The 19,378-nt window shown below is 40.3% G+C and overlaps 1 protein-coding gene across 2 annotated transcripts in view; it reads left to right on the plus strand.

Annotated features, from left to right (window-relative positions):
- RASGRF2 (Ras protein specific guanine nucleotide releasing factor 2) overlaps positions 1–19,378 on the plus strand; it is a 197,798-nt gene that overhangs the window by 144,684 nt on the left and 33,736 nt on the right. For both annotated transcript variants that reach the window (XM_039545903.1, XM_039545904.1), the window contains one exon: positions 8,120–8,226. In XM_039545903.1, coding sequence (XP_039401837.1) covers positions 8,120–8,226 — 107 coding nt within the window. The remainder of the gene's footprint in view (positions 1–8,119; positions 8,227–19,378) is intronic.

Below are 19,378 nucleotides of genomic sequence, written 5' to 3' on the forward strand. Positions count from 1 at the left end.
TGCTAGGTCATATGGCTACCTGCAGTCAGGTAGTCCAATTTATCAGGCTTAACCTACGTCCTTTTCAGATGTGGCTGGGCTCAATCTATCATCCGAATTGCCATCCTTTGGACAGTCTGGTCTGACTTCCCCCACCGATTCTGGACTTCTTACAATGGTGTACAGTGCAGGACAATGTGTGTCAGGAAGTTCCCTTTGCTTGGTCTCCACCAACCAGGACTATGGTTACCTCCTTAATGGATTGAGGAGCACACCTGGGGTTGCTTAAAGTTCAAGTCCTCTGCTCAGAACAGGAAGCTTTTCTGCATATCAATATTCTGGAGCTTTGTGCCATTCACAGTGGATCATTTTAGCAGAATGTTCTCCCTGAACCACAAGTGGTCTTTGCAGCCCAAGGTCCTGCAGTCTCTTTCTGTACTTTGGGCATTCCAATGATTGACTTATTAGCCACTAGAAACAACAAGAAATGCCATCTGTTTTGCTCCTGTGAGGGTCTCAGTCCGGGCTCCCTGATCAATGCTTTCCACATAAATGGGGAATTGGCATTTCTGTATGCATTTCCTCCTAGCTCAGTCATCCTGCAGGTCATTCTCAAGCTGAAATTGAACCATGCTAGGCTCATTTTCATTGCCCCAGCTTGGCTGAAACAGTGTTGGTTCTCAGACCTCCTCACATTATCAATCTGATCTCCTATATCCCTTCCTCTTCATCCCGAACTCCTGACTCAGCATCATAGTCAGGTTTTGCATCCAGTACTTACCTCCCTCCATCTCACAGTGTGGATGCTGTATCATTAGATGAAGAGGAGGAACGATGTTTGGAGTGAGTCTGACAAGTTTTGTTCGGTAGTAAGAAACCCTCCACCAGAACGACCTATTTGGCCAAGTAGAAGTGGTTCTTGATATGGTCATTGGTCTGGGGAGTTTAACGTAGGCTGACTTGTTTCCAGGACATATTGGAGCTCCTGTTACATCTTTAGTGTTCTGGTCTTACACTAAGTTTACTGAGAGTGCACCTGGTGGCAATTTTGGTGTTTCATCCAGCCATCCAGGGGAAGTCGGTATTCTCGAATGCCAGGGTATTAAGATTCTTGAAAGGAGTCACTCATTTCTACTCCCAGTAAAAGAACTGGTTCCTTTGTAGGACCTTAACTTTGTCCTAGTGGCTCTTTGGGGGCCTCTGTTCGAGCCTTTGACAACTTCCCCTTTCTCCCTTTTGTGTGAGAAAACTGTCTTCCTAATCGCAATGACATCTGCAAGGAAAGAATGTGATTGTAGGCCTTGATGGCAGAGCCTCCTTACACACAGTTTGCCAAAGACAATGTGACCCTATGGCTGCACCCTAAATTTTTGCCTAAAGTGCTTTCTCAGTTTCACTTGAACCTAGTCATATATCTATCGCTGTTTATTCTTAAACTACATTCAACCCTAGAGGAGCAGCATCTTCACATGTTGGATGCTTTCTACATGGATAGGACTAAATTCTTTTTTTCTTCACCTCATCTGTTTGTGTCATATGCTGACTGAATGAAAGGTCAAGCAGTTTTTTCCCAGACGGACTCCAGGTGGATAACTTCCTGCACTGTGACAGCATACAAAGTAGCTCATTATATCCCCTCCCACCCCCTGGTACAAGTTCGTTCTACGAGAGCCCAGGAAACATGGATTGTGATGTTCCCATTTTGGACATTTGCAAGCCTGCCATTTGATCCTTTGTACATGTGTGAACAAACCGCTAAACCATTACTACTGTATCCCACTCAGATGCAGACTTTGGGCAGGCAGTCCTGCAGTCCTTGTTTAAACAGACTCTGAGCTCCACCTCCTGTGAGTACTGCTTGTGTGTCACCTGTATGGAATAAATGGCTGCATCTAGTCAAAGAAGAAGAAATCATGGTTACTTACTATAACTGTTGTTCTTCGAGATGTAATGCAGATGTGCATTTCCAACCCTTCGTCCCCTCTGCACTGGAGTCTCTGCTTCTGATGTTTGGTGTGAAGGAACTAATTGGTGTTGGGGTGGTGCCACCCTTATACAGTCAGGGAGGGGCTAGGGCCATGAGATGCAAGTGCCACTCCTATGGGTACTGCTAGGCAAAGTTCTCTGGCTATGGTGCAGTGGGTGCAGGCACACCTACATGGAATACACATCTGTATCACATTTCAAAGAACAACAGTAAGTAACTGTTTTTTGCTTGTAATGCATGTAAGAAAACTGTCTGAAAGTTAAACTGGATTTTATGTTATATAACATGAAGGCAAGTACATGGCCAAAGTATACCCAGTGATTAAATCATATTGAAAGAATTAATGCAGTGGAGCTGGCAGTGTTTGTGTTCATCGGCAAGTTATCAATACATTTGAGAAGTTGTGATACGATTCCTGCAGCAGTCACCATTATATTAAGAGGCCTTATTTGTAGTAACAGTATATGTTCATGTCAACAGACACTGGGAAAAATTGTTCCGTAGAAGTAAGTCACACTGAAGAGCTGCATACAAGGAGCACTGATAGTTAGAAATACTACTTCTGGAGCTCCTCTGTAAGGTGTTGTATGGTGACGTTGCACCCTGGTCTTAGTGGGGATCAGGGGAGTTCACTGTGAGCACCAGGAAAAGGTCAGATAAGGAAACAAGTGGATAGTGTAGAGGAATATTTTGCTTGGCATGAAGGAAAAGCAAAAGAATGGAAACATGGACCAAATATGATTGAAAATCGTGAACAGAATAGGAGGGAAAGCTGTGCTGTATTCTCCATGCACCACTTCCCCAAGTGGGTGATAGCCCTCACCTGGCTGGAACGCCATGGGAAATGGTGTGTCCAGCTGCAGAGGAACAGAGACAGGAAGCAGCTGTTCTCCTTGAAAATCAGAGCAGAAAATATTGCAGAAATTAATGCTGCCAAGAGCAGTGTAAGATAGCTTTGAATCTTCTTACTTCATCAGAAGGACCAAGTCACGGTATGGGAGAATTGACGGAAACATGGCTACTGAAGCAGTTGGCTGCCAGGGGAGGAAATTATGAAGAGAAGCAGGTGCTCTCTGTGGATTATTTGAGTTCCATCAGGCAGTGGCTGTAGTTACCCATGGATTCTGCGGGGTCCCTCAAAGCAAAGGGAGAACAGATCCGGTAGATGAAGCTCATAAACCTTGATTCCCCTCCTCTGGCATTTGTGTGGAGCAGAAAGGGAGATGTAATTTGCACCCCTTGCACTTGCTTACCATGTGCCAGCCAGCTCCAGGCCTCCAATCCCAGATGGTGTAGGGCTTAAAGGAAGCCTATGCTTCTGACTTCCTACTTCTGGAAGACTTTCTGCTGCACAGGCCCACAGCCTCGACTCTGCTGCTGCACAGGGAGTAAATGCAGTAGTCACTTTGTGGAAATAAAAGCATGTGCTCATGTGATTAAAAGCTGTATCACAATGTGTGCACATAAGGGAGCAGAGTCAAAGTTTCACAGGCCACTTAATCTTTGGCATTTCCTGTATCTCGACTGCTTCATTTTTCACCCTTAAAGCTTTTAAAATCTGTTTCATTTAACACATAAAGTGCTAACAGCTAAAAGATCTCTGGGTTACTTTGCCCCATAAACATCTTTGTATTTGTCGCTCTGTTTTTTGGCAAATTATATCACATTGTTACTTTTATCACATTTACCAGCTGTAGAAATTTTTGAATATGGCAGCAACCCAAAAACTAATTAATCATCTATTAAGCAGCAAAGTCTGTATATTTAGCATTTATAAGTAGTGTGTAATTCTTACAGATGAAGATTTGACAGGTTGATTTTCTCTTAAAGTAGTTCTTCCAGTTTGCTTATTAGAACTAATTTTTCATGGTGTTTTGTAACCTCCTCCTTTTCTGATGAGGTTGTGAAGGCTAGGACTATAACAGGGTTTAAAAGAGAACTAGATAAATTCATGGAGGTTAAGTCCATTAATGGCTACTAGCCAGGATGGGTAAGGAATGGTGTCCCTAGCCTCTGTTTGTCAGAGGGTGGAGATGGATGTCAGGAGAGAGATCACTTGATCATTACCTGTTAGGTTCACTCCCTCGGGGACATCTGGCATTGGCCACTGTCGGTAGACAGGATACTGGGCTGGATGGACCTTTGGTCTGACCCGGTATGGCCATTCTTACGTTCTTATGTTTACTACTGGTGATGGTGCAGGATATGACTCTTTGGAGTACTGAGTGCTTCCTGTGAGGTGCTCTACACCTGCATCTCCCACTGAAGCCATTGGGAACTGAGAGCCTTCTGCACTCACAGGAGATGTTCAGTACATGGTTGACTTGAGCCCGTAGCCTAAAGCCATGGGGCTAGATCACTTCCTCCCATAGATAAACACACATGAGGTGACCAGAAAGAAGAAATTAATTTTGTATAGCCCAGGTAGTATGTATCTAGATACTATCATACAGTGATGTATGCTTTAAAAATGCTGATGAATAAATGGATGGATCTCAGGAAAATAATGGCTATTGTTTTTTTAGAGGTGAGATGGTGTATATAAAAATATTTAAAAGATATTCAGTGTATTGAGAGCAGTAACAATTGTTAAGGGAGTTCAGATGTTGAGTCAAATCTATTCATCTATGTCCTTGTAATGTTCAGTCTGCATTTTAGTGTTTATAATAATCATAATGTTTTGATATATATGGATGGTAGCCAATCTACAAAATGCAAAAACACTAAGTAAGCAAAACATTCCTTTGAGATAGATAAGTATTGTTGATTTGTTTTACAGTTGGGGGAAATGAGATTAAATTACTTGGCCAGTCACCAGGGACAGTGGAAAACGCAGAGTGAGCTCCTGAGTACTCTAGTGCAGTCTACTAGCCAAAAAACCACACACCTTAAACTCTGCTGATGTCAGCTGGGGGCTCAGTAGCAAGGGCAAGCACCTCTCTGATCTGCAAATCCAGGAGAGGAGAGACCTGCCCACCTGTAGGAAAGATGTCTGCCAGTGAAGGCAAAGATAGATGCCTCCCAATTAAGGTATATCTCTCCCAATTAAAGCTATAGTCACCTCCTTCCAAACAGCAGTGGCTGCTATTGAATGCTCCTTGCAGTTGCTATCAGGCCCAAATTATTTACCTCTATCATGCTTACAGCCCAAGCCCCTCACTGATTCCAGTACATAAGAATAACAAGCCCTTATTGGTGGGAATTGGAAGAGAATGAATGAAACTGGTCACCGTATTTGCGCTCTTAAGATTTTCATGTTACCCTACAGAGAAAAACAGAGTATCCTCTGTAGTGGCCACCAGGAGGGGATTTTGGCTAATCATTTCCATTTTCAACTCAGACACCATACAAAAGCCTCTATATGGGGTAATTCTAATTTACAGTTTGGCTTCCCTTGGAGAGAATGGATAGAGAGGCATATTATGTGTTTGGTTGGTGATGGAGGTATAGTTCCATTCCAGGTGCTACAACATCTGTATTAACTTCTGGTCACAGGGACACAGCAATATGTACAACGGAATCATTTATTGACCGATCACTTTAGCTCAGATGCCCTGGGATTGCCTGGCTCCCTTGAAGTAGATGGTGTAATAGAGAAGCTCCACAAACTCACCAGACACATGTCATCCATTTATGCCTTTTTGACAAAAAATGACTCTGAGTCTTGAAGACATTACTAAAACCTGGGATAAAGAGAGGGAGTCCTTTAAAGGCTCCACAGTGGTAAATTATTACCAGGGGCGGCTCTAGGCACCAGCGGGCCAAGCGCCCGCTTGGGGCGGCATCCTGGGGAGGGCGTCATTTGGCTCCGGTGGAGCTCCCGCCGGCATGCCTGCGGCAGGTCCACCGGAGCCCGGGACGAGCGGACCTGCCGCAGTCATGCCTGCGGCGGGTCCCGTCTTCCGCGGCTCGGTTGAGCTCCGCAGGCATGACTGTGGCAGGTCCGCTCGTCCGGGCTCCGGTGGACCTGCCGCAGGCATGCCGGCGAGCTCAACGAGCCAAATACCGCCCTCCCCAGGATGCCGGAGCCGCGGGAAGAGGGGACCCGCCGCGGGACTGGGGAAGGGCGGCGCAGCGCTCCGCGCTGCTTGGGGCAGCCTACTTTGTAGAGCCGCCCCTGATTATTACACAATACAAAATATGCTTCCATAGGTTTACATTTAATTCAACAAAAATAAAGAAAAAACAGCATTTTTCTTCTGCATAGTAAAGTTTCAAAGCTGTATTAAGTCAATGTTCAGTTTTAAACTTTTGAAAGAACATCTATAACATTTTGTTCAGAGTTACGAACATTTCAGAGTTACCATCCTCCATTCCTGAGGTGGATTGGAGGGAATTTTACTCCCAGTCTGTGCAATAAACTAAATACTTTAAAATTTGATGAAAACATTGTTGTGAGGGAGTAGACGGCAGTGGAGTATGCACAAGAGGAGAGATCTTTGAAGGTTTTACTTTTTTTTCTTTCTGTTTTTTCCCTATTCTTTTGCAGAAAAGTGGAAGTAATCTCTGTAGGTTTCCTCTTGTTTTCCCTTCCAGCTCCCCTGAAATGGGATTACTGTTCCTCTTAGCATTACTTTTGAAATAGTCTCTAGAGGTTTACTATATAATTTTCATTGTGACTTTCAGTGCTGCAATCAAGTGGCTAACTGAACAATTTATAATATGTATGCCTAATTGCTTCTTCAAGAGGTTAACTGTAAAAGGAATAGATATTTGGCAGAGAAATGTTACCTAGGTTACCCTTTATTGGCTAAAGCCACTGAGATTTTGTTTGCTGTGCTGTTTATGGGCAATTAAACCCTTGAAAATGTTTTAATATGAAATTTCCTTTGATGCTGCATCTTAAATGTCAGCCACAGTATAATATGCCCAAGTACAAAGGCCCTCCCTGAAATGCATATTCCCAGTAAGACAAATTTGGGTTTGAAGTCTAATCTTTAGTATAAAATACAGGACCTAGTTGAATTTCTGTGTCTTTTTCTGTGCACCTTTCTAGAAATATAACAGAAGTTTAGATTGGTTTTGGTTTGCTTTTAAAAGAAGCATTCTCCCAACATACATTCAGTACTTCTCACAGAGTACACAGAAGTTTTAATCTGTCATTTCATTTGTAACAGCATAAGAGGCTTTAGCGGCTGTTTTTATTTTTAAAAAATAATACATCTATTCAAAGTGCTAGTTATACAGGAGAAGGCATCAAGCACCAGGACTCAGTTGTGAGGGACATCAAAAGCAGTACAGTCAAAGACTGAACCTAACAAGCAACCTACAGTTACAATTAGGATGGATAATGTGAATTTCCTAAATATACCTTCAAATCATTGAATACTTTCTAATTCAAGTACTTGAAGCATAAAAATGTTATATTCATTAGCATACATAGTATATTATAATCAGGGCTACTAGAGAACTGTAGAAAGAAATCGTGGAGGAAATTGTGGAAGTCATTTTCTAGTATGCTTCTAAAAATATATATTCTTAAGCAAATATAGTAGAGTAGGAAACAGACATGTCTTCACAAAAGCTGTCGGGACATGATACAGTTGACAAACTAACTTGGAAATCAAGGAAATCAAACTTAATGTGCAAACATATCTCCTCTTACTTCCCTTCCCACTTCCTAATCACACCAATTTTTTAAAGAATGCCATTGAGGGCTTTCTTTATTGGCTGATATAACCTGAACAGTACTGTCATGTTTTTATGAAGGGACCTTTCTTCTGCAAACATTTTTGTCATTTGGTTCCTCAACTTCCATTTTCTAAACCATATTCATCATTCTTCCACAATCTTCCTGTCTGATTTTCTCTGTCCCATGCCTCTCTCTCTCTCTCTCTCTCCGCCTCTCCTCCCCGCTCCCGTTTCTTGTCTTTTTATGTGATTAAGGCAGACAACCATCTCTCAGCTTATTACTCAAAGCTAAGCACAGTAGGAAACTATTTAGCTACAGTAGGGAGGAATTAGCTCATGTGAATCCTGCAATGTTTCTATAGCCCAAATGATATTTGACGTATTCTGCATCTGCTCCTTTTCTTTCATTACATAGAAACGTCTGGTGTGGTTTCACTTTACCAGCACTATTAACAATGTATTTTAAGGGTTTGTTTTAGCTACTTGTTCATTTGGTGTAATTATGATAACTTTTTCCTACAGGATTTAACAACTCTGAACGAATGTGTGACAAAGAGTTCATAATACGCAGAGCAGCCACTAATCGTGTCCTGAATGTCCTGCGTCACTGGGTCTCCAAACATTCTCAGGTATTTTTCAGTTCCACTTTTACAGCTGAATTTCACCATGTACTCTCTTTCTGTGACTTGCAAATGGAAAGGGTCACAATCTTTTCTTCAGCCCAGTCATAGAATTCTTATCACTTCAACTCTGGCTATAAAATGTTCCTGAGCAGTGCTGCTGTATAATATAGAAGTGGTCAAATTGAAGTCAAACTGCATGAGAAGATCCTGCCATCAAGATACTATAGAAGTTTAATGTATCAGAATAAATTATTGCATAAATGAAGACTCCTTCATGCTATTTTGGAAAGCTGTTCTGACAACTTACCAGTTCAGGTACAAAATTACTCGCCTTGTGCAATTTTGCAAGGCTGCTTTACTATAGTAAAACCTGTTGAAACAGACAAGGGAAAAGCACTAGAAGAAATCTATATAACAGCTATTTTTACTATAAATAATTAAGACTACCAATTATTTTAGAAACAGGCCTTACCATATCCATTGTTCCATTTAGTCTGATATCTTGCCTGACAGTGTCTAGTGCTTTACAGCACCTAAAACTTCAGAGGAAGACCGATAATACTGTAATCCAGTCGTGCAATGTTGTATAAAGTGTGTATTGTTTATTGTTTCCTGACCCCTATATCCTAAAGTGTCTTGTCTGTTTTATTTATTTCAGACAATGTCTTAATAATGAACAAAGCTGTTTTTTATCTTTTAGATAGTCAGTGCTTATCTAGTAAACAGTTTTAGTTCAAATACACTTACTGAAGGTACTGAAATTATTTGTGCATGAACATAGTCATGTGTTTGTGTATCGAATAAATACAGAGGTGGACCCCAATCCTGCAATGTGCACAGACAGATTCCTGCACAATGCAAACTGTGCTGAATGGAAAAACAACCTGATTAACAGAAATTTCATACATAGCACTGTCCCTTTACGTATTCCGTGGGCACATGAAACAAATGTCGGAGGGCTTTACAAGATGTGCAGCAAAATCCCAGCCATCATTCAATTTTAAAAAATGTTTAAACAAGAGGGAGAGGGAGATCTCTGTGGAAATGCATGAAGCATTTTTGAAAGCCCCAAATAAATGGTACAGTATAACCAGTGATTATTATGGAGTATTTTGTCTGTATTGATTAAGAACACTTAATCTGCAGTTTATTTATTGCACAACTTACTGCAATAGTCTCCTGTGTCAAAGTCCATTTCTTTTTTCCCAGGCCAAAGGTTTAACCGAAAGTGTACGGTTGATAGAGAACATATCATTTAAAAGCAATGCATAGATGGAAAAGTTGGTGTTGGGGTTAGAAAGAAGGGAGCTGATTGAAGGATTCAGACAGCCTTGAAGGCTAGGGACTCTGTGGAGCTCCTAGATTCTGCAAGGCACTGGGATCAGAGTGAAACAGGCCACCCTAAGCTCAGCAGAGTCCCATGCCACCTTTGCTCTGCGTTCTCTTTCACTGCCCTGAAGAACGTTGGGATTTTGAACAAAATATACTGTTATTGATAGTCCTCACTAGTCTCCATCCTTCCTCCCCTCACTAAACTGAACACCCATACTGTGAAACTCCCTTGTAGTGATCACAAGCAATTTGAAATGAAAATATTTTTCTTGACAAACATATGAGAAGTGAGGGGGTTAAAAGAAGGCTTATAACTAGTTGCAATCCCAGGTCTGGCTGTCTCCATAATCTTTAATTCACACATAACTGGCATCATCGGCTCACATGGGATTTTGCATACCTGAAAATAATACTCTATAATCCCTGCTGCCGACCAAGAGAGTAAATACGATTCTAAACATTCCCTATTAAAATTCTGCTTTGTATACACACTACCAGCTTTTATTTGTTCAACTAAATATTTATTTCAACTGTTTTAAAGAAAAAAGAAGTTTTTCAAAATAGCTGAATACCTAACTTGTTTAGAGCACCACTGCTAACAGTGCCAAGGATGGAGCTGAGTCAATTCAAGCTGTTTTCTGTGCACTTCTTGCATATGCCCCCAGCAACATCAGGGTGTCACGTTTACAGCTTCAGGGACCTGATGAGAGTATGGAACTCCAAGTTGGGACTGTGTTGCTGTTTGGTAAGGTTAGGAGATAGGTTGGTGGTGATAGAGGGGTGGGAAAGTATGGTCACTGAACAGAGGATTAGGTGATGGACAAACCAAGCACCAAAGTGTCATAAAAACTGGGAATTGTGTATACTAATTGAGCACTGAACTTCATGATCTCTTGCACCAGCAAGGATCCATTGCTGAACCAGGACAGCATCCAGAACTCTCCTGACCAGATACAGTGGGCACTCCAAGAAGAGGGGGAGGGATTATGTAGAAAAAGGGGGCTCGTTGTCTGAGCGAGTTGAGGGGGAACGTTAGGTGTTTTAGAAAGAACTAGTCCTAAATAGAAGGGGTAAAACAAACAAACAAACAAAATAAAGATTTTTTTTTTAAAAAAAAGAAGTCCAGAGACACACTTTTCTGGAGGAGCTGTGGACAAACGTTAAAGGTGTACGAAGTGTTGTGGATATTTTGTAATGATTGAAACAAGGTAAAATGATTCAGAATCATCAAGTTGTGCACATTATTAGTTTATGTAAACATTAATTTATTATTGTTACCTTCATCCTCCCTTCCCATTGCCTCCTATTGCTTATTACATTCACATCTTGCAATTTGTCTTTAGATTGTAAACTCTTCAGGGATAGGGACCATCTCTGCCTATGTGTTTGCACAGCACTTAGCACAAAAGGCCCATTGGGTGCTACTATAATATAAATAAATGGTAACAATCATAATACTTAATGACAGATGTGTCAAATATCAGCATGGAAAATTTCAGCCCAAACAGTTAAAGTTTGGTAAAGTTATAAGCAACTGAAAATGATCTTAGAATGGGAAATTTTGGGCAACTGCACTTATTTTGGGCAACTGCTAACAGCCCCACCTATAATTCTCTACCACTTTGTGTTTTTATTTGTATATATGTTTTATGGCATTTTAAAAATTTTATTTGTAAGTAAATATATTTAAATTCTAATCCTTCAACAGCTCCTTCTCCTTATTCTTCCTCTGTCCAGCCCTCTTAAAAAAAAATACAATAAAATCTTTTTGTGTATCACAAGCATGGTCAGACTGTTAGAATTTTTGGAAACAAACTTGACAGTTTGGCCATGCTAGTGGATGCACCAAGTTCTCATCGGTTACTTGTTAGACCATTTGAGGTCTAAATAGCTGAGATGGTAGGGAATTTTAAGTCTATTATTATTACTGTGTATCATGGTAGTGCTGAGGGGCCCCAGTCCCATTGTGTTAGGCAATGAATAACGATATAACAAAAAGAGTTCCCATGTCCCAGAGAACCTTAAACTGGTGCTACTAGCTGTTCAGCTAGTAGCACCAATGGCATCCCTACTGTAGACAAGGTTCCAGGAATTTCACCATTATGTTAATTAAAAGCATGACAGTAAAAGTGATGAAAGGTGTCAGAACCTACGCTAGCATTCCTACCAGTGTAGTGGAATCAGTGGTTGCATCAGTGAGATCTTTATCCTACAATTGAAGAGCATTGACAGCCTTATGTCTACACAGGGATAAAAAACCCAGGGATGGTCCAGGTCAGCTGATCCGGGCTCATGGGCCTCAGTCTCCAGGGCTGAACAATTGCTGTGTAGATGTTCAGGCTTGGGATGGAGGCCGAGCTCTAGGATCCTTCAATTTTTAGCTTTGCAGCCCAAGCCCTGCGAGTCCGAGTCAGCTGGCCTGTGCCAGCTGTGGCCATGCCATGGGACTTTTATCCCTGTATCTACCCTATGAGCAAAGACTGTCAACCCTCTGAACACTTTCTTTGCTCTTTGACCTAAGCTACATTTGTTTTTTAAAAATAAAATAAACGTCTATAGTAAGTGTTTAGGCTGACTTTCACTTACACCACAAACTTCATCAACTTAGTAATAAGCCCTTAATAATAAGGGTTTGTCTTGTTTTGTTTAACAGCTCCTTAACAGAAATATATATAATCAGGGATTGCTAAAAAGAGACTGCTATTTACCTCACATGCACATTGTTCAAAATCTCTGCCCTTCATTAAAATAGCAAAGAGATTAATTTTTTTAGTTAATCGTGTGAGTTAACTGTGATTAATAGACAGCCCTAAAAAAAAAGCAGTCGCAATTAATCACACTGTTAAACAATAGAATACCAATTGAAATGTATTAAATATTTTTGATGTTTTTCTACATTTTTAAATATATTGATTTCAATTAAAACACAGTATACAAAGTCTACAGTGCTCACTTTATATTATTACTTTTTATTACAAATACTTGCACTGTAAAAATGACAAACAAAAGAAATAGTATTTTTCACTTCACCTCATAGAAGTACTGTAGTGCAATATCTTTATTGTGTAAATGCAACTTACAAATGTAGCTTGTTTTGTTTTTGAGTGCAGTTGTATAACAAAAAAAAATGTAAAACTTTAGAGCCTACAAGTCCACTCAGTCCTACTTCTTGTTCAGCCAATCGCTAAGACAAACAAGTTTGTTTACATTTACAGGAGATAATGCTGCTAATAGCATTTAAAGCATTTAAAGCAGTGAGTTCTACTGGAATAAGCAAAGGACCAAGAGCCATTTTTGGTTCTAATTATGACTCTGCCACTGCTTCTATGCACAGCCTTGGGAAAGTCACTTAACCTTTATAAATTCTACACAAACAGACCCAGAATAACACATGAGTTGAGAGCTTTACTGGAAGGAAACAATTAAGGAAAAAAATCTTCAAAATCTTGCTCTCCTGTTAAATATTTCTGACATCCCAAATTTTGCCTCTGTGATCTTAAAGAAATAGGAATAGAATATATTGACACACTTAAACCAACTCTTTCAGATCCCAGACTTGGAGTCATTCAAGAAAATACAAAACCTTTTTTTATAACTATCCCTATTTACAACACAGCCAGTCAAACTGATAGCAATCAACATGTAACTTGGAGGATGTAATAATAATCTGCAAACAGATGGATAGAAGAGACTCATTGTATAACTTTATGTAGCAATAAATTATGCTGAAATTGGTAAGTTATTACATTTAAAACTAAAATGAATGTTATTATTTGTATCGAGGCAGCATCTAGACATGCCAGCTAATATCAGAGCACCATTGTGCTAGGTCCTGAACATATACATAGAAAGAAAGAGTCTCAGTACTGAAGAGCTTACAGTGTAGACAAGTCAGAAAAAGTGTGATTGAAAGGAAGTATTATTACCTTCGTTTTACATATGGGGAATTGAGACACAGAGAGGTGAAGTGTTTGCACAGTGCCTTGCAAAATGGGTTCCTGGTTTGAGTCCTTGAGCTCTGTTGCAGTAGAAATAAATGTTGTTAGACTTGCTCAGGGACACACAGGTAGTCTGTAACAAAGCCAGGAATTGAATCCAGATCTTCTGAGTTCCAGCCCAGTATTTTAACCACCAGACCATCCCTCATTTCAAAGCTATAATAAAGAATAGCACCTACGCAGACAGGATTAAAAATGTCCACATCAGCTACTTTCCATTGAAATTCTGTCCACAATGTTATCATGCATTTCTTTTATACTCCAGTAATGACCAATGAAACTAACTTAAACAGCCCCAATCTCTGGCAGAGAGGATATGGACAAATGACCACAGAACCAAATGTTTTCATCATTTAAGTTTAATGAAAAAAAATCCATATACATTGATAAAACTCTTATATTTTGGGTGTTATTCTCTCAAACCTTTGGAACACCAAAGAATTTTTCTTGTTCAGAATATTAACACCAGTCAAAGAAATATAGCACCATATTATGATGCATGAAAGAAACCCCTACACTTGAGATTTAACTGAATATCACCCATGATATACATGATATGGAACAAATCACAGCTCTAATCAGACATTCCCAAGATCAGTTCAAAGAGGGCTGTATATTAGCTGATACTATATTTACTTTCCAACATATAAGAAGTAGAGGCAAACTATGGCCTGTGTTAAAATCACAGTGCACTGCACTGAAAATAATATGATCTTTTCATCTATAGTGATATCCATACAAAATGACTGTCCCAATTGTCCACCTACCTACTTACACCAAGCATAATTTCTGCAACATCTGATTGTGTGGTTACCCATACATAAAAATGCTACTGCAAACACTTATGAAAATACTGGCAGTTAAATGTTTAATCAAAAATATGCTTTCTTGCATGGATAAAACAATATTGCGCTGTAATACGCATTTCAAACTATATCAAATCTATGCAAAAATATATTACTCTGAGTATCTATGTATCTCTAAATGCCTTTGAAAACACAAATAAATACTATATTAAAAATAAGAGAGGAATGAGGTAAGAGAGGGAGTCACGAGAAAGAGGAAATTATTTTCAAACCCAGTACAGTGTATTTTCAAAGTGGAAACTATAGCTTGGTGTCCCAATCCTTCATTGCCTTTTTCCTCAGGAGTAAAGTTTGATTCTCCAACTCTTCTAATCCAGTGTTTCAGTGCAGTAGATTCTTTAAAGTGTGAGGTCTTTAGCACAGGATGGATATTGCACATTGCAGCAACTCAGCTTTGTGTGTTGTTTCCACAAGTGACGAGGGACAGACGAAAGATACAGACAAAGCAGAAATGACTGATTGATTTGTGCCAAAAAGGAATATGGGATAAGAACTGCTATGGGAAGGCAAGCAAAGAGTTATTGTCTAGCTAAGGCAGCATTATATGTTGGCAGAAATGTTCCGCAGCCCTGGGACAGCCATAGCTCAGAGCCTTAATTTGTAATAACCGCTCAGACCATAAGCCAAAGACTGTTTGGGCACCATTGCTTTAGATATAAGCCTTTACTGAATCTAAGATTGCCAAAATGACAAAACCACTTAAGCATTAAGACACTGTCAAATCTACATCTCCTCCAAGAACAACTAAATCTAACGTTAAAGGTGCTTGTCTCATACACTATGACCCCACAGTACACTTGAAACATTATTTTCATTGGTAGTAAAGGATGGATTTTATTCGCTTAAAAGAGGGCCATAAACATAATGTTCTGCAATTTACCAACATAAAGACTATAATTTAGTGTGTTTTGGTGACTAACTGTAAGGACTTTGCCTTACTAGTGCCTTGTGCACGCCTCACAAAATACATAATTGCTCCCCTGACAGAGGCTCCTCTCTGAGCATGCTCCTCCCATTGTTGCCCCTTTGAAACACCCACTGCCATATATATACTGCCCTTCATGAGACACCCACAACACTCCAACACCCAACATTCCTGTAAGTGCTGCTCCCCTGTGAGACACTAAGGGGGGGGGGCAGGGCTCTTTGCCCAATTTTTCCATCACATTGTTCTTCTTTACTAAAGGAAACAAAAAAAGAGAAAGAAAAGGCCTCAGGTGGCTCATCTAATCAATTAACGTACTTATCCAGCCCCCATCAGGATAAAATGAGAAAGCCTCCCCTGTATTGATCTGGACACCATGGCAAATGAGGACAAACACAGCAATGGTTAAGCAGCAGGCTGCAACTTAATAAATTTAACACAGTGGAGGTGCTACCCACACTGTCATCCATACTCTTACATACCAGGCATTATAAATGGTTCCAGTACTCCTACCATATAACCTATAACCTATAGAATTGACTATCTAAGCCTTAGCTCACTCATCCGAGTCCTGTTTCTCACCCTCCCCAATGAGGGGTCTCATATCACTCATCCTTTTATCCTTTTAACTGCACTGAAAACCAGCTACAAGTTGTGATGAACTACCCTCCTTATTCAGTACTTCCACTAATTACTAAATTGATTCCCATTTAACTTAACTATGCCTCCAGGATGCCATGAGAAAGGCAAATAACTCTCCAGGCTTATGCCAACTTGGACCTATGAGAAGAAAATAATCCTTCCTGGCCTCAAAACAGCCCTGAAGCTACCAATACCGGGTAGGGCGTGGGACTGCTGAAACAGAATGAGAGGAGTCTCCACATAACCCAGACAATGGTTTAATTCAATGCAAGAGGAGGGCAAGGAACCAATCAGTTTCCTCCCCACCAATGAGAGACTCTGGAAGGGAAATGGCCATTCCTGTATCCCTGCAGCATATGCTTTCCTCCCCTGTTCAATGGGGGTTGCCCCACTTACCACCAGCCCCATCAAGTGGCCCATCTGTTAAGATGGGTGGTGTCACTTCAAGGTAGAAATAACAACAAGTTCTCTGTTTCTCTCCCTGTCTTGCCTCCTTCCCACTCTGTAGGCAAACTAGCTTGTTTAGATTATGGATATGTGCATTTATGTGCACATGTATGAACTTATCTCCCCACCACACGCGTGCACACACACACACGGAGAAAGGAAAGGAATTGGGGTGAGTCTTCACTAACCTAATCCTACCCTCTTTCCCCTGCTAAATACAAGCAGCAAGTGCGTGGTCTTTAACAGATGATTTTCACTGTCATCAGAGCAGCTGTGTGGGAACCACCCCATATAGCCTGATCATTCTCCCCGGAAAGAGATATTAAAGGCCCCTGTCTTTCAGCCATTGCAGGGGAGACACTCCCCCCACCCCAGCCCTCACATAACATTCTCACAAAACTAAGTGATTGGGCAACAAAATAACAAATGAAATTTAATGTGGATAAATGTAAAGTAATGCACATTGGAAAAAATAACCCCAACTATACATACAATATGATGGGGGCTAATTTAGCTACAACTAATCAGGAAAGAGATCTTGGAGTCATCATGGATAGTTCTCTGAAGACATCCACACAGTGAGCAGGGAAGTCAAAAAAGCAAAGAGGATGTTTGGAATAATTAAAAAAGGGATAGAGAGTAAGATGGAGAATATTTTATTGCCCTGTATAAATCTATGGGACACCCATAATCTCGAATACTGCATACAGATGTGGTCTCCTGATCTCAAAAAAGATATATACTGGCATTAGAAAAGGTTCAGAGAAGGGCAATTAAAATGATTAGGGGTTTGGAATGGATCCCATATGAGGAGAGATTAAAGAGGCTAGGATTTTTCAGCTTGGAAAAGAGGAGACTAAGGGGGGATATAATAGAGCTATATAAAATCATGAGTGGTGTGGAGAAAGTGAATAAGGAAAAGTTATTTACTTATTCCCATAATATAAGAACTAGGGGCCACCAAATGAAATTAATGGGGAGTAGGTTTAAAACAAATAAAAGGAAGTTCTTCTCCACACAGCGCACAGTCAAACTGTGGAACTCCTTACCTGAGGAGGTTGTGAAGGCTAGGACTATAACAGCATTTAAAAGAAAACAAGATAAATTCATGGAGGTTAAGTCCATTAATGGCTATTAGCCAGGATGGGTAAGGAATGGTGTCCCTAGCCTCTGTTTGTCAGAGGGTGGAGATGGACGGCAGGAGAGAGATCACTTGATCATTACCTGTTAGGTTCATTCCCTCTGGGACATCTGGCACTGGCCACTGTCGGTAGACAGGATACTAGGCTGGATGGACCTTTGATCTGACCCAGTATGGCCATTCTTATGTTCTTATGAACCTCTTTTGCTAGAAGTCTGTGAGCCCCATTTTGAATTAAACCTAACTAACCTGAAAAATATATTATTTCATGTGAATAAGAACAGACAAGAAAATACTTGTATTAGACGTTTACTTTTTTTTAGTAGATGGAAGAACACTATTCCAGAAGGAGTGCTCAGTGTTGCAATGTATAAATAGCTCTAACTGAGTGCATAACAATAGCTCTGTCTCTGTGCTGTGAGTGAAGTGCCAGTGAAGTGCTTACTTCTTTATATATGAACAGCTCCCTAAAATTATAATAATTATAATGATTTCTAATGCCCAAAATATATTAGGGGCTGTACAAACAGAAGAGTATGCAGTTCCTTCCCGGAAGTGTTTATAATTTAAATAAACAATACAGACAGACAACCACAGGCAAATGTACATGTAAAATTTCTGAAGTGATGTTAGATACACATCTGAGTCGTTAACTCTTATCTCCCTAGCCTTGACCATCCTGTCCCTCCCTCTTCTCCTTTGCCCAAGTCCTCCTCTGTCCAAGAGCTTGTTCCCATTGTGGCCACCTTCCACCCCACGGTATAGATTCAGTGTTAGCATAGGAGCCTGGGAAGAAAAAAGGTGGCCATGTTAATGACGGTGTCAGCAGCTGGGGTCTGCTCTCATGGCCTCCCCTGCCATCGCTTGCAGCTCCTGGAGGGGGGTTGGATGGCTGGGTTTCCTCTGCTGGGTTATGATCGGAGTTAGCTTTATAAAGTACCTTGTAAATGACTAAACTGTATCAAAACTAATGTAATGGGTGTTTTTAAAAAAGCTTTTTTAAAACTCTGTTATCTAAACACAGACAATATCATTAAATCTAAAATGAAAGTGGAGTCATTGTAAAATAAGCAGTTAGGGTTGTTCAGTGAGAATGTGAATTAATAAAGCAGTTTTATTATTTTGAAACTGAAGGAAAGAATTCTTAATTATTTTAAAAAACGTTGGTGATACATCGTCAGAACTGCACATTCATTCTCAGTGAATGTATATTGGTAACACTGTAACTGCTGCCCTTTTTAGAAGGGGGGAAAGCTAACTACTGTCTCCTGTTGATCACAAGATGTGGATACAAGTTTGGAAAAAACATTCAAACAAATAATGTGACATCTTATTTTTGACAAACTGAGCAAGAGAATCAAATCTATGTTGGCATTAATTTTTGGGTGAAAGGTAAATTATTTAGGTTTTTAGCTCTTTTAAAAAAAATTGCATTGTATCCTTCTTTTCATTCCCTCTCCCCACTTCCTCCTCATTTTCCTTCTTCTTTCCCTTCTATTTGTCCTGAACCACCTCCTGTAAGTGAACAAAGCTCTTCTGCTAGAATAACCGCAGAATGTTTATGTCTACACTTTGCTCCGAAACTGAACGGAGAGAAACAGTGTAGGAGTCTACCATTGTAAACAAGTAAAACACAAATACTGTGAAAGTTACTGTGAGGGCAAGACTTAAGAGCCTTGCTGGCTTGTGGGGAAAGGAGAGGGCTTGTGAAAATAAAACTCCCACTGAGGGAGGGAAAATGAAGCAAAGCGAATGAAGTCTATAGATGCTTTTAATACCCTAATAAACAGTTCTACAGCCTCATTTT

This window comes from Mauremys reevesii, linkage group 6 (genome assembly GCF_016161935.1).
Source record: "Mauremys reevesii isolate NIE-2019 linkage group 6, ASM1616193v1, whole genome shotgun sequence".
In the NCBI taxonomy this organism is placed as follows: Eukaryota; Metazoa; Chordata; order Testudines; family Geoemydidae; genus Mauremys; species Mauremys reevesii.